The sequence below is a fragment of the Rhinoderma darwinii genome, chromosome 7 (assembly GCF_050947455.1).
Source record: "Rhinoderma darwinii isolate aRhiDar2 chromosome 7, aRhiDar2.hap1, whole genome shotgun sequence".
NCBI lineage: Eukaryota > Metazoa > Chordata > Amphibia > Anura > Rhinodermatidae > Rhinoderma > Rhinoderma darwinii.
In genome coordinates, this window is record NC_134693.1 from 56,473,485 (window position 1) to 56,490,100 (window position 16,616).

The 16,616-nt window shown below is 40.2% G+C and overlaps 1 protein-coding gene across 1 annotated transcript in view; it reads left to right on the top strand.

Annotated features, from left to right (window-relative positions):
- Window positions 1–16,616, top strand: part of FNDC7 (fibronectin type III domain containing 7) — a 30,293-nt gene that overhangs the window by 5,571 nt on the left and 8,106 nt on the right. The window contains exons 3-11 of the mRNA XM_075832486.1: window positions 1,603–1,621; window positions 2,382–2,639; window positions 2,731–2,985; window positions 4,747–5,007; window positions 7,194–7,460; window positions 10,942–11,196; window positions 12,671–12,928; window positions 14,479–14,733; window positions 14,871–15,125. Of these exons, the coding sequence (XP_075688601.1) occupies window positions 1,603–1,621; window positions 2,382–2,639; window positions 2,731–2,985; window positions 4,747–5,007; window positions 7,194–7,460; window positions 10,942–11,196; window positions 12,671–12,928; window positions 14,479–14,733; window positions 14,871–15,125 (2,083 nt within the window). The remainder of the gene's footprint in view (window positions 1–1,602; window positions 1,622–2,381; window positions 2,640–2,730; window positions 2,986–4,746; window positions 5,008–7,193; window positions 7,461–10,941; window positions 11,197–12,670; window positions 12,929–14,478; window positions 14,734–14,870; window positions 15,126–16,616) is intronic.

The following is a 16,616-nucleotide window of genomic DNA, read 5'->3' on the forward strand; positions in this document are numbered from 1 at the left end:
AGAAAAATGACTATGCAGCGGAAATATTTATTCAATACCTTGTCTACATCTTACCCAGGCTGTTGAGATTTACCATTCCTGGCATTAGTAATGCTATTACTCAGTTGAACATCTTTCAGGATCTCCCTATGTAAATTACACACAAACACACCTACAATAATTATTGTTTCAGCTAATAAATTAGCCATATTAAAAGCAAGAGTAATCTAAGCAGATCCTGTCTTGCAGGGAGATAATTTTTTTTATTAGGAACCCAAATATCTCTCATGTATTAGATTGCAAATCAAATATGAGCTAGTTTATCGAGCTGCATCCACTAAATGTCCGCTAAATGCCAGTCAGAATCAGGCTCTTCTGAATGACTGAGCACCTGCACAGCGGGTGGACATATATGACTGGCTCTTTACCAGAACCTCTGGTCAGCCAATTGTGAGGCTGTTCAATGGTGTACAATTGCTTCCTCTGTTTTGGCATTATTGGTGAATCTTAAAATTCTCTTTAAGGTGGTTAGGCATGTGTGGCAGGTGGGAATTTTTTGAAATATTATTTTTGCTGTGTTATTGCGCTGTACATTGTGTAAAATACTACCATTCTTTGAATTTTTTTTTATAAAAGGTTCTACTTGTGCATATAATGATCTGTGGGTATGTGGACCAACTAAGTCAATATAAAGTCAAAGCACAAGGGTACCTGTAATAGTCCAGACAGTAGCAACGGCACAGATGGGACCTTGGCAGCAGGTGATGCAAAATGTGGCAGATGACACCAGACGTAGTGTAAGTCAGCAGGCGTAGTAGACTGCACAAGACGAGTCCAACACTAGCGATGACACAGGAACAAATACAGGATACAGGTAGCAGGGCACAGGAACACAGGGAACAGGATACGGCTAAGGGACCATTTGCAAGACTAACAGAGGAATACAAACAACGCTCCAGCAAGGAGTGAAGGGGCAGGGCCCTTTTTATAGTCCATGGTGAACTGAGAGTAATTAGTTAAATTCTTAACATGTGTGCACACTGGCCCTTTAAGGCCAGGAATGAGCTCGTGCGCGCACCCTATTGGTCACTGCAGGACAGGACGGCCGCATGTGCTGGTATCTTCGGGGAGGAAGACGTCGACAGGATGAAAGGGGTCTGTGGTCTGCGACCATGGCCGTTACAGTGCATATGTACAATGTGAAGTCAGAATAAATACGCTGTCACTATGGTATGTCTAGTGCTGGACCTGAGAGGGTGGTGCATGACACAGAGATTCAAAGAACACTAAAGAGATAATCCCTGTGGCATGCACTGGCCACCCAGTAGAGTGTTCCTTTAAAGGTTGTTGCCTAAAGTTATTTCCAAAAATTTCAGATTAGCTCAATGTATATGCAGCCATGAGTTGGAGACCTGAGTAATCTGAGACAGACTTTTTTTTATGTATACATATTTAAGTATTGTTTCGGTCTTATGATGCTCATTTGTTATAGAGTGCTTCAATGATAAAAATATTGGTTATATGAATTTTCTCACTGATAACATTTCATTGTTTCAGAGTAACATGAGATAATAACGCATTCTCTGATGATAGTCTATTGAATTTTTTAAATATTTTTTTCAGATGGCTGCTTATGGCACAGGTAAATATCCCATCCATCCATCCATCCATCCATCCATCTATCCATCTTCATTTTCTTATTAGTAATTTAGTCTATAGTAGTATATTGATGATAAATGTGTTAGTAGTTTACTAAGAAAAATAAAATCCTTTTAAATTCAGCCCGATACTGCACTGCCGGTTTCCTTGGTCCTTAGCCTCCTCCTGCTTCCAACACAGCAGGATGACGTGTTGCCCGGCGCCAGGCGATTATGAGTATGGTCAAGGCTGGATTTACCTAAAAACACAGTAGGCATGTGCCTACAGGTGGCCATGGTGAAGGGTGTCTGCTTTGGGAAAAATGTACATACTAAGACAGTACACTAAATAGTGTGTATTCATGGGCAAATGATTTGTATTTTACACAGTGGTGTAAGAGGGGGGTGGAGGACACCCAGGGAGCTACAAGGAGAAGACTGCAGAGGGTGCTAGATGTTGTGAGAAGTGCCCAGCAATGTTCTGCTTTATTTCATATGACCAGACAAGGCCATACATGAAGTAAAGTGTAGCCTACTTAATGGGTGGCATCTAAGGCGCCAGTCAATGCTGCAGGCTCCTGACATTTAAGTTCTCTGGAGGGATTTTAGCACCAAACATTTTACCAGTTTGCAGTAACTTAATATCTTCCTCTTCTTTCATGTATTTTTGTTTATATTTTTCATGATGAAATAATAGATAACAGCAAAATAAGTGCAAGACGTACAGTTGGTGATTATATCTAAACACCTATGCTCATTTTGCAGATTTTTCAATATCCACGTATGATGTCACATCAAGAAGTATATATGTAAAATGGACAAAAGTTGCCGGAGCCACATCCTATGGAATCACTGCATCCCCTTTCATGTCAGCAGCACAGTCTGCATTTGCCATATTTAATCCATCTACTATTATAGGAACTTTAAACACTTTGCTTCCTAATACTAATTATACAGTAGTTGTAGAAGCTACGGACAAAGATGGCAATACACTCGCTCAGGCCCAGACTCTTCAGCTTACAGGTTAGTATGGTATTTACATGCTTTTCTCCCTATTAAGCATATATTGTATTTGTTGCCTTGTTAAACTGTTTCTGGTTCCTATTTCATGCAGCTCCAGAGGTTCCCATTATTGAACAGGCATATTCTAAGCTGAGTAATAGTATCACAGTGGAATGGGCTGAGGTGTCAGGAGCTACAGGTTACCAGGTCATTGCTCAGGCCGGCCAGTTGTTCTTTGATTCTTTTGTTACCAGTTCCCCAGGAACAGTCACTGGTTTGCAAGCTGCTACAGCCTACAAAATTACTGTGAGATCCATCAACTCAGCTGGCAAGAGTCAACCGTCTCCTCCTAAGTGGGCAACAACAGGTAATCCATGACTGTAAAGACACCGCTCCAAAAAGGGGATTGTGTCCTAATAACCAATATATAACAATAGCAGAAAATTGAAATGTGTTGCGTTTGATGTTGATATTTATTTAAGTATTTAACCCCTTAAGAGCAGAGCCATTTTTTATTTTTTATTTTTCATTTTTCACCCCCCATGTTCCAAGAGCCATAAATTTTTTCTTTTTCTGTCAATAGAGTGGTTTGAGGGCTTATATTTTGCAGGAGGGGTATTAGTTTCTAATGACACCATTTAAGTACCATATAATGTACCGGGAAACAAAAAAAAAAAATCTTTGCAGGCTGAAATTGGGAAAAACTGTGATTCCTACATTGTTTTTTGGTTTTCGTTTTTACGGATTTCACCGTGCGGTAAAAATGACAACTTAACTTTATTCTGTGTCTCAATACGATTATGGTGATAACAAATTTATATTGTTTTTTTTTTTATATTTTACTACTTTAAAAAAACAAAACATTTTTGTTATAAAAAAGATGTGTTTTGTTTCAGTACATTCTGAGAGCCATAACTTTTTTATTTGTCCATGGATTGAGCGGTGTAAGGCCTCGTTCACATCTGCGTTGGGGCCCCGTTCTGGCGTTCCATCGGAGCTTTCCATCAGAACGGAACCCTCAACAGTCACAAACTGACACAGATGGAAACCAGAGGTTTCCGTTTTCATCACCATTGATTTCAGTGGTGACGGATCCGGTGCTCATGATTTCCGTTTGTCTCTGTTGTGCACCGGACCTGTAGTTTTGCCGGCAGCAATAGCGTAGTCGCCAACCTGCACGTAATTCGCATCGTGTGCATTTGGCCTCAGAGATCTATTATGGAAAACAACAAACATAAATAAATAAGCAATCCCACCCCCCCTACATTGTCAAGGAAAAAAAAAAAAAGTAAGCATATTTATTTGTAGAAAAGGACACAGGTAAATGCAGAACCAATAAGAAAACTAAGGCTGGGTTCACACCAGCGTTCGTCTTTCCATTGTTATGATTCTTTAGAGGAGCAGAACATCGGAAATACAGAAAGCGCCATTCTGTTGCACAACGGACCTCAGCTGACGGAACCCATTGACTTTAATGGGTTCCGTCGGGTTTCCGTCGGGGGTTTGTGGTTTTACCGGAAACAATTGTTTTCGGTATTTTCGGCCAAATCTGCGACGGGGGCCTCCAACGGAGCCTCCAACACACATCGGAACAAAACCTAACCTGTTTTATGCATAGAAAATTTTTAAATATTAGGAAGTAATTAAGGGAAAAAACAAACACCAATAGGCTAAGGCTATGTTCACATCTGCGTTAAGGAATACCATTTATTTGTTCTATCATAGGAAATGAAAAACAGAATTCAATGCTGTAATGCATCTGTTACATGATGGACCTTAACGGTTGCCACCGGAACCCGTTCAATTTAATAGGTTCCGTCGGGTTTCCGTCATGATTTTGTCATGTTGTTGTCACAGTTGGTTTTCTATAAAACTATGAAAGTACATTATATATTGAGGTTATCATTTGTGTCACATAAATAAAGCATTACAAACTGTACTACATCATTGTCACAGAACCCAGCTAAAGAAATTTTCTGAAACTACATCTTAGGTCATTGTAATACTGTAAAATCTGCATCTACTCATGCGGCTATAGTGTTTTCTGTAGGTGTGTTTGTGTGGTTTTTACTTGAATATGGGTTACTTTCTAAATCACTTACTGAACCGTTTTTTCCCAATAACCTAGTGCTGGCGGCTCCATCTGTCACCGTGGAATCATCAAGCAGTGACTCTATCAGTGTTAGCTGGCATCCAGTGCCATCAGCTGTTTTGTACTCAGTTTCTGTTATAAGATCAGATGGATCTGGCAGCAGATGGAACCAAAACACCTCCGCTCCGTCCCTCAACTTTACCTCTTTGGATCCAGGCACTATATATACTATTAAAGTTCATGCCTGGGATGACAAAGGGACTCCAGGAGATGATATCACTTACAACCAGATTACACGTAAGGTTTATTTACATGAACAGTAATAATAAATGACTTAATAAATGAATAATGTAATGTACAGTACACATTAAAATAACTGGATTCCGTATTACCATATTTCCAACTAGTTTATAGATAGTAGCTTTGTTTTCTTAAAATATATACAGTGAAGGAAATAAGTATTTGATCCCTTGCTGATTTTGTAAGTTTGCCCACTGTCAAAGACATGAACAGTCTAGAATTTTTAGGCTAGGTTAATTTTACCAGTGAGAGATAGATTATATATAAAAAAAAAAAAGAAAATCATATAGTCAAAATTATATATATTTATTTGCATTGTGCACAGAGAAATAAGTATTTGATCCCTTTGGCAAACAAGACTTAATACTTGGTGGCAAAACCCTTGTTGGCAAGCACAGCAGTCAGACGTTTTTTTGTAGTTGATGATGAGGTTTGCACACATGTTAGATGGAATTTTGGCCCACTCCTCTTTGCAGATCATCTGTAAATCATTACGATTTCGAGGCTGTCGCTTGGCAACTCGGATATTCAGCTCCCTCCATAAGTTTTCGATGGGATTAAGGTCTGGAGACTGGCTAGGCCACTCCATGACCTTAATGTGCTTCTTTTTGATCCACTCCTTTGTTGCCTTGGCTGTATGTTTCGGGTCATTGTCGTGCCGGAAGACCCAGCCACGAGCCATTTTGAATGTCCTGGTGGAGGGAAGGAGGTTGTCACTCAGGATTTGACGGTACATGGCTCCATCCATTCTCCCAGTGATGCGGTGAAGTAGTCCTGTGCCCTTAGCAGAGAAACACCCCCAAAACATAATGTTTCCACCTCCATGCTTGACAGTGGGGACGCTGTTCTTTGGGTCATAGGCATCATTTCTCTTCCTCCAAACACAGCGAGATGAGTTAATGCCAAAGAGCTAAATTTTAGTCTCATCTGACCACAGCACCTTCTCCCAATCACTCTCAGTATCATCCAGATGTTCATTTGCAAACTTCAGACGGGCCTGTACATGTGCCTTCTTGAGCAGGGGGACCTTGCGGGCACTGCAGGATTTTAATCCATTACGACGTAATGTGTTACCAATGGTTTTCTTGGTGACTGCGGTCCCAGCTGCCTTGAGATCATTAACAAGTTCCCCCCGTGTAGTTTTCGGCTGAGCTCTCACCTTCCTCAGGATCAAGGATACCCCACGAGGTGAGATTTTGCATGGAGCCCCAGATCGATGTCGATTGACAGTCATTTTGTATGTCTTCCATTTTCTTACTATTGCACCAACAGTTGTCTCCTTCTCACCCAGCATCTTACTTATGGTTTTGTAGCCCATTCCAGCCTTGTGCAGGTCTATGATCTTGTCCCTGACATCCTTAGAAAGCTCTTTGGTCTTGCCCATGTTGTAGAGGTTAGAGTCAGATTGATTAATTGAGTCTGTGGACAGGAGTCTTTTATACAGGTGACCATTTAAGACAGCTGTCTTTAATGCAGGCACCAAGTTGATTTGGAGCGTGTAACTGGTCTGGAGGAGGCTGAACTCTTAATGGTTGGTAGGGGATCAAATACTTATTTCTCTGTGCACAATGCAAATAAATATATATAATTTTGACTATGTGATTTTCTGTTGTTTTTTTAAAAAATATAATCTATCTCTCACTGATAAAATTAACCTAGCCTAAAAATTCTAGACTGTTCATGACTTTGACAGTGGGCAAACTTACAAAATCAGCAAGGGATCAAATACTTATTTCCTTCACTGTATATGGTTGTTAATTGCTAAGAACCAACCTCTAGCACTTAGGCCTCAAGCACACAACTGTGCATTTGCGTCCGCATACTATTTCGGATAGTATAGGGCATATTATATCCTATGAGCCAATGCACATGACCGTGGTTTACACAGTCCATGAATTGGCCAGAGCCCGGACCACAAACAAAATAAGACATGTCATTTTACGGACCACAATTGTGGTCCGGGCTCCTTGAAGTCAATGCACATCCTGTGTGTGCACGGTCCGTGATTGCGGACGGCCCGCGGATGACACTCCACGGGCCGTCCGTGCCATAATCACGAACCGTGCACACAGCTACGGTCATGTGCATGAGGCCTTATGGTATATGATTAAATGTTGAAGCTATACCTTTGCTTATAATGTATTTTGTATCAAAATAATGTTTCTGTGTTTTTTTCTTATTAGGTCCACTTGCTCCATCTGATATTCAAATAACATTCAACAGTGGAGCTTTAGAAGCCACATTCTCTGTACCTGGAGCTGAAGCTACAACCAACTACACAGTGCTTCTTTACAGTGAAGCAACTACAGAGGCCAGTGCTACCTGCACAATGCCAGTCTCTCCCTGTACAATCAACACATTGCATTGTGGGATAGAATATACAGTGTCTTTGTTAGCAACCAATGAAGCTGGATCTACTCCATCTGCAAAGACCTGGAGCCTTATGTCAGGTATGGTTTTGTTTCCAGAATACAGGCCCTGCAAACTATCTTGTAGCAATAGTTATACTATAAACCTCCAAACATGTTCCCGATCTCCCTTGGCTCTTACAATTTAAATAGGCCACACTGTGCATAAAGCAATGTGTATTCTACTTCATGGGTGTGATTAACCCCACAACGACCACCCACCGTCTTTAGATGGCAGGCAGTGCAGGTGCTTCGTCTACAACGACGTCTTTTGGCGTAGCTGTAGAAGAGGCTAATGAGCTCTCCTGTGAGCGCTCATCCTCTTAGCAGCTGTAACTTATGTCTCCTAAACTTAGGGCAGCCTCCTGAATACAGCTGGGATTGAAAAACTTTGCGACCCCAGCTGCTTAGCCCTTTGATCACCACGGTCCGTAGTCCATATACGAGGCATGATCAAAGGGGACTCCCCTCTTCGATCTCGTCACCGGCAACCTACAAAGGTCCCCAGGACTGTCTGTTCAGTTTGTCTGCTGTTAAGGCACACTATGTGCTGCCCTAGCAGAAACCTGTGTCATAGTGACACAGTGTAATGTATTACCATACAGGAGTATGCTAATACATTTTAAGTAAAAAATAAAGTTATAAATAAAGTTATCCCTTCATAGGATTAAAAAAATGTAAAAAAAAATACAAAATAAAAAATACACAGAAAAAAAGGGTCATTATTTTGCATAAAATATATTTTATTGCCCATACATTACATAAAAACGAAAAAAAAAACAAAAACCTACACATATTAGGTATCTACACGACCGTAATAACCTGAAGAATTAATTTAACAGGTTATTTAGCGTGAAACATGAAGGGGATAAATAATAAACAAAAAAAACTATGCCGAGAATCGCTTTTTCCTATATTCACGCCATAAAAATAAAGAATATACCGTATTTTCCGGACTATAAGGCGCACATAAAATGTTGAGAATTTCTCAGAAATAGAAAGTGCGCCTTATAATCCGGTGCGCCTTATATATGAACCCGACAGTAAAGAGAGGGGTTCATACAGGATCCTTTACCTCTATCGTGGGCGGCAGGGGTCGGCGGCGGCATACCACAGCACACACCATGCTCCTCCCCCCCGTGCGCCTATGAATTTATTCTTCACTTGGGTTTTTACAGTATCCATAAATGGATTGAGCATTACGGCCACCGTAATCAGGAGCCACACTGAGTGATACTTACAGCTCTGTAGGATCCTTGCAATATATCTTTGCTTTAGCGTTAACTATACCCACTACCCCAAAAAATGCCTCCTGTTAAGAGACATGCTTATGATGCAGGTTTCAAGCTTAAAGCTATAAGTTATGCAGTAGAGCATGGAAATAGGGCAGCTGCAAGAGAATTCAACATTAATGAATCCATGGTGCGTAAGTGGAGAAAACAAGAAGATGACCTCCGCCAAGTAAAGAAGACCAAACTGAGTTTCCGAGGAAACAAAGCAAGGTGGCCACAGTTGGAGGACAAAATAGAACAGTGGGTTATGGAACAGAGAAACGCATGTAGAAGCGTCTCCACTGTCTCTATTAGACTCAAAGCCACTGCTTTAGCACGTGACATGGAGATCAAGGACTTTCGAGGAGGTCCTTCATGGTGCTTTCGTTTCATGCAAAGGCGTCATCTCTCCATTCGCACCAGAACTACTGTGTGCCAGCAATTACCAAAGGATTATGAAGAGAAGCTGGCCATTTTCCGCACCTACTGCATAACCAAGATAAATGAAAAGAATATCCAGCCAGAACACATTATTAACATGGATGAGGTTCCCCTCACTTTCGATATCCCCGTAAACCGTACTGTTGAGAAAACAGGGACCAGTACGATATCTATACGTACCACAGGAAATGAGAAGTCATCTTTCACTGTAGTTCTCGCTTGTCAGGCTAATGGCCAGAAACTACCACCCATGGTAATTTTCAAGAGGAAGACTTTGCCTAAAGAAAATTTTCCTGCTGGTGTCATCATTAAGGCTAACCCAAAGGGCTGGATGGATGAGGAGAAGATGAGTGAGTGGCTGAGGGAGGTCTACGTCAAGAGACCGGGTGGCTTTTTTCACAAATCCCCATCCCTATTGGTCTGTGACTCGATGCGCGCCCACTTGACCGATACTGTCAAAGCCCAAGTGAAGAAAACTAATTCGGAGCTTGCTGTCATCCCTGGTGGATTAACCAAAGAGCTCCAGCCGCTAGATATCAGCATCAACAGGTCATTTAAAGTTAAATTGCGAGCTGCATGGGAGCATTGGATGACAGAAGGTGACCACACATTCACCAAAACAGGGAGGCAACGCCGTGCGAGTTATGCCACTATGTGCCAGTGGATCGTGGATGCCTGGAAGAATGTATCAGTCTCCAGTGTCATCCGAGCTTTCAGGAAGGCTGGAATCACCACTGAAGAGCCTAGCAGCAGCAACGAAACCGACTCGGATAATGAAGAGGAGGACCCCATGCTTGATGCCGAAATCGCCCAACTGTTCAACTCCGACACTGAAGATGACGGATTTGATGGATTTCTGGTGGAGGAATGAACTGAAAAAGTACGGTAAGGGTATGTGCACACACACTAATTACGTCCGTAATTGACGGACGTATTTCGGCCGCAAGTCCCGGACCGAACACAGTGCAAGGAGCCGGGCTCCTAGCATCATACTTATGTACGACGCTAGGAGTCCCTGCCTTGCTGCAGGACAACTGTCCCGTAGTATAATCATGTTTACAGTACGGGACAGTTGTCCTGCAGCGAGGCAGGGACTCCTAGCGTCGTACATAAGTATGATGCTAGGAGCCCGGCTCCTTGCACTGTTCGGTCCGGGACTTGCGGCCGAAATACGTCCGTCAATTACGGACGTAATTAGTGTGTGTGCACATACCCTTAACGTTTTGATTTGCAATTACAGCTGAACCAGTTGCAAGTTATTGTTAAAAAGTGTAATAAATTTTGACTTGCAGTCTGAGCAATGGTTTATTTAACGGTAATGTGCTGCGCCTTATAATCCAGTGCGCCTTATATATGAAACATGATTGCTTACAAGGCGCTCATAGAAAGTGCGCCTTATAATCCGGTGCGCCTTATAGTCCGGAAAATACGGTAACTTACACAGTGATTTTTTCTACCCCCAAACCATGCAAAAAAATACAATTTCTCCAGCATAAGACAAGGCCTAATACAGCCACGTCAAGGAAAAAATAAACAGTTATGGCTGCTGAAGGGCAGAAAGGCAAAAACTTAAAAATGTAGCTGGTCATTAAGGCCTTTTCAGGCCCGGTCATTAAGGGGGTTAAAGGAATAAGACAGAGAGACTTTTGTTGGTAAGATGTTGTTTCAGAGATAGGACAGTGGAAATACATAAATGGGTGGACCATCTAGGAGCCAAACTCATTTTTACAGAGCCAATTTGACCATAATTTTTGTGATTTCTTGGCCTCTGTTGCAAATATCTGATGATGGCAACTGATTTCTATACTTAGTTCCATGTGCACCAAGTGAAATCTCTGTTGTGGAGGAAAACCCTGGCAATCTCACAGTATCGTGGTCTAGTGGAAATCTGTCAGAGTATTACGTTGTATTTGTGAAGAGTGATGACGGCTTTGAGGTTCACTGCAATACAACCCAGTCACCATGCTACTTTCCAGCTGAGTGTGGTTTCATTTACTTCATGAGCGTCTTTGCTTATAATAAGGCAGGACAAAGCCCTCTGGGTGATCTTCTCAACTACACCACAGGTGAGTAACCAAAATATATCTCAAGTCAGAAAATTCCCAGTTTTAAAGCAAAATATATAAACTCTATTACATGTATCGCAAAAGCCCAAAGATTCATAAAACTTGACATTTCTTGCTGTAGGAACAATAGTTTTAACTTGGATGAGGCGAATAAAAAAGAAAACTCTTATTTAAGTACAAATATATTTTATGTATGTATTTGTTTCTCAGTCTGAAAAATATTGTACTGTTAAAATAGAACAGTAGTGCTGCGCTAATTTTTTGCTAAAGTGCTTGTTATTGGTGGTCAACCAGGAGAACTTTGTAATAGAAGGCAACACAATCACAGAATTAAAATGGAAACCACATTTTTCAATCCATGCCGACAGAGGGCTCTCTTTTCCCTCCAAACACCATGTAACATCCAATAACTGTGTGGTGGACGTTCTTTATATTTCCATTTCTCTTTTTTTCGTTATATATGATATTTCAATAAATAAACAGCAATCAGCAAAAGTTTGTAATCAACAAACTGTGAATGCAATGTCCTAGTGTAATAAAACATTAATCGGTTGTGCCATATAATTAAATATCATGCAGAGACCCTGTTACTAGGGGACTAGGTATAGCCGCACATCTGTGCATTATTTTGAGGGACCTCGCCCTTTCTCAAGCATGAGGGTCACCCAGGAGAGGTCAGTTACAATATCCTTGGTATTATCGGTGTTATCGGTGTACAATAATGTTTTCAGTCGCCAACGACTGTCGAGCCTCACTCAGGAGCCCAAGCCCAACAAGTGACGATGGACCCACTGGTTGGAGAACACATCTTTACACTTTGCTAACTAAAGGCTCAATTACTTATTAACTATGGGCAAAAAAGTATACACTCCATTATGCCTAGTGCACGAACCTGGGATACAAATACCTTTTGCCCAGACTGCTCCTCTAAAGGGTAACTAAACTTTCAACAAACTTCTGACATGTCATAGTGACATGTCAGAAGTTTTGATTGGTGGGGGTCCGAGCACTGAGACCCCCACCAAACGCTAAAACGAAGCGGCGGAAGTGATCGGGTGAGTGCTGAGCCGCCCTTTTTCTGTTCGGCTTTTTCCGGAAAGCCGATGTAGCAGAAGTACGTGCTCATAGACTGCATTGATTTCCAGAAAGCGTCTAACAGAAACTAATCGGCTCAGCACTCACACGAGCACTTCTGATACTTAGTTTTAGCGATTGGTGGGGGTCTCAGTGCTCGGAATCCCACCAATCAAAACTTCTGACATGTCAGAAGTTTGTTGAACGCTTAGTTACCCTTTAAATAAAGTAGGGGTATGAACAAATATATATATATATATATATATATATATATATATATACTAAACATTCATGACTTATTTTCAGACCTTTATACATTTGTATTCTTCCCAATGCTAAGTCATCTAAACAGTAATATACGTAACTACATATTTCTAAATGTTCATGGTTTTGTCTTCAGCACCCTGCTGCCCCAGTGATTTCAGCACAGCTTATGTGTCGAGTGATACACTAGAGATTGTCTGGTCTGCTGTACGAGGTGCAGAAATGTATGAAACCAGGGCTCATGATGGGACCAACATAATCCTCTGTAATGACACAGCTACAGTATGTGCACTGTCTGGTCTGCAGTGTAACACGCAGTACAATGTCACTGTTTATTCATACAGTGAAAATAGAGGCAGCAACACTTCATGCTCATCAAAGTACATGAAGACAGGTATGTCGATTCTTTTTTTTTTACCTGATGCAGCACTGCTATTATTTCCATGTAAAACCTGTGAATCCTCTGCAGGAAAGCAACAAAAAAGAGGTCCCCAGGTCTGTCAGCTTTGTACTTTTATTAGGCCATGCCAGAGGCTGATTTAGATGCCTGTCAGTTTTTAATGACAGGCCTGATACACCGCAATACAGAATTATTGCAGCATATTATAGAAGCAATCAAACAATCACATTGTTGAGTCCCATACTGGGACTTAAAAAAATAATAATTAAGAAAAGAACAATAAAGTTTTGGGGAATTTTTTTTCCAAGTAATAAAACGCTTTTCAAAATGCCTGCAAAGGCATTGAAAAACAAACAAAAATAACCAGAAAACAGACCTCTCTATGATGTCCATTAGGCCTAATCGGGCATAAAGAAAGGATATGACTTTATGAGACAAGCCCTTGAAAGATGTTCTCCAGTTTCAAAAAAGCTTCTTATATGTCATGGAGATATAGGAAGAACCCCGTAGTGGTGGCCTGACCTGATATTGATAAATAGTTGAATCCGTTCTGTTCTAATGCAGCCGATTTCTGTAATTCTGTATGAGTACACTAAAAAAAAAACACATTGATTTCAATGATGCAGTGGTCCAGAATGTACAAACACTGCATCTTTATCATCGAAAACTAGTCTGCGCATCCTTTTTAAATTCAAGCTCATTAGAACAGAAGGGGTTTGGTTCTGCTATTTACAAAATTCCAGGACCCATACAATGTATACCTTTGAATGTTTTTTTGACTGACTTTTATTAAAATGTTTTCCTTTTTATGATACAGATTCTATGTATCCTGTATACAGAGAAGCTGTATCGTTCTCTCAGTCGATTCCGGCAGTTCAGCTGAACTAACTGCTCAGCTGAGAATGGGTTCTGTGTGTCTCTGACGCACAGGATCCACCTAACATCGATCACATGTAAGTTAATTAACTTAGATATGATATATATTAGGTGGATTAAGTGTGCCAGAGACACACAGGACCTGCTCTCAGCCATGCCGTCAGTTCTGCTGAACTGACGGAATTGGCTCAGAGAGAACAATACAGCTTTTCTGTATACAGGATACATATAAGCTGTATCGTAGAAACATAATAAAAGTCAATTAAAAAAGTGGTTTGAATTACAAAACACATTGAATTAATAAAATGTCTGCTAGTTTTAGTGGAAATGCTGTAGCAATTCCATTACGTGTGGACAAGCCCTAATACGTCAGAAGTTTTTGATGTAAGAACACCCATTTGTATTGGCTAAAACCTACAGACTATTATATCATTATACTATTATATAATTATATCATTATACTATTATATAATTATATAATTATATTATTTTAGTGCAAAACTTTGTTGAAAGAGATGGATTTATCAGAATTCATTATATATAAATTGTGTTATCATAAAATGAAACAAAAATTGTTTGCTAATATTATTTGTGTCACTTTGCGGCGTGTATTTCGTTTTCCAGAATGTCTGTTGTAAAACGCCAGTTAACTACTTGTTTACTTCCAGCTCCCTGTAGTCCTGAGATTACAAATATCACAACAATTGATGCAAGCACATACATGATACATTGGGACTCCAGTAACTATAATGCTGTATACTCCGTGACTGTCAAAGGGGAGAGAAGATTGTGGAACTGTACCAGCGTGGGCACTTCTTGTACTCTGGAAAGCCTTCCATGTGGTTCAATGTATATGGTCAGTGCAGTGGCATTTACAGATGAAGGAATAAGCCTGCCCAGTTACAGTGTGCCTTTGGAAACAGGTAATGTATTTTGCTATATTGACTATAAACGTATACTATATATTTATTATATATAATATAAACATAAAAACGTTATAAATGATCAATACAGTGTACGATCTGCAATTCTTAACAAAGCTCATCTATTTCTGTTTCAGCTCCTTGCTGTCCAGCAGACCTCAGCGTTGTCCAAGTCACACAGTCTGTGACCAATGTAAGCTGGTCTACAGCCACAGGAGCACAGACGTATACTACCATGCTGGAATCACCCAGAGGACAGGCCAAGTGCCACACTCTAGAGGGGCACTGCCTGATGGGATGTATTACCTGTGGAACAAGCTATTCTGTATCCCTGGAAGCAGTCAGTGAGACAGGCCTTGTGACCCAATGTACTTATCATGGGTACTCATCCAGTAAGTTAGTCCGTTTGTCTTTAAAATTTTCCAATGTTATAGAATTTTATTATTGTGTATCATTATTTGTTATTTTATATTTATAAGGTTTCGTCAGTGTTTATTCAGTGTTATAAAATTTGACTTTCTTGTGAATATATTGAATATATTACCTCTGTTACCCTATATGACCAATATTCTAATACAAACAAATTTATAAATTATAATGGGTCCTAATCTAAATCACATGCTTTGTTAAAAGGTATGGGTCTGGATTTTATTAATCTTTAATAGCTAAAGTTCAGAATACAAACTAAAGCTAAGGAGCATAGAATTGAGAAAGTGGAACGAGTGTGTCGAAAATCTACTGTCATAATAGTCATAGAAAGCCTGCTCAGAGCCCACTCTTTACACTTCTTGTAGATGATGGGGTCCGACTGCAACAGAGCCAATGATTCCAGAAAATGGTCTGTCTATCTATCTATCTATCTATCTATCTATCTATCTATCTATCTATCTATCTATCTATCTATCTATCTATCTATCTATCTATCTATCTATCTATCTATCTATCTATCTATCTATCTATGTGACATTTATAAAACAGTCGAGAGACAGTTTATTATGACAAGTGACCCATTTTAAAGACTGGGTTGGAGCATGTGTAAAAAATACGCTGATGCCGTTTTTCACACTAAATCCACAAACATTTATTTAGTTTCGTCCTGAATTTGATAAAAAGTTCATGCCAGTTTTCACACCTAATTTATTGTTACACTTTCTAATTTTACACCATTTTCTTATGAATCTCCCTCAATGTCTTTTATGATTGGTACAGTATGATAACTTAGACTGAACCCAAATAATTTTTTTATGCAGGTAATGATCTGATCCTATAGCTTTGACTATTATGCCCATTTATGCATCATGTGCCAATTTTGTCGCAGTATAATGTCTCACTGCTTTAGTATGTGCCAAGTAATATTCATTACTTTATGAGGGTTATACAGGGTGGGCCATTTATATGGATACACCTAAATAAAATGGGAATGGTTGGTGATATTAACTTCCTGTTTGTGGCACATTAGTATATGGGAGGGGGGAAACTTTTCAAGCTGGGTGTTGACCATGGCGGCCATTTTGAAGTCGGCCATTTTGTATCCAACTTTAGTTTTTTCAATGGGAAGAGGGTCATTTGACACATCAAACTTATCGAGAATTTCACAAGAAAAACAATGGTGTGCTTGGTTTTAACGGTACTTTATTCTTTCATGAGATATTTATGTCATTATGGGTGTCAGGTCCGAGCATTTCTAGATGAACAGTTTCCTTTAAAGTGGATTGGTCATCGTGGGCCAGTTGAATGGCCCCCTAGGTCTCCCGATCTGACCCCCTTAGACTTTTATCTTTGGGGTCATCTGAAGGCAATTGTCTATGCTGTGAAGATACGAGATGTGCAGCAACTGAAACTACGGATACTGGAAGCATGTGCTAGCATTTCTTCTGCGGTGT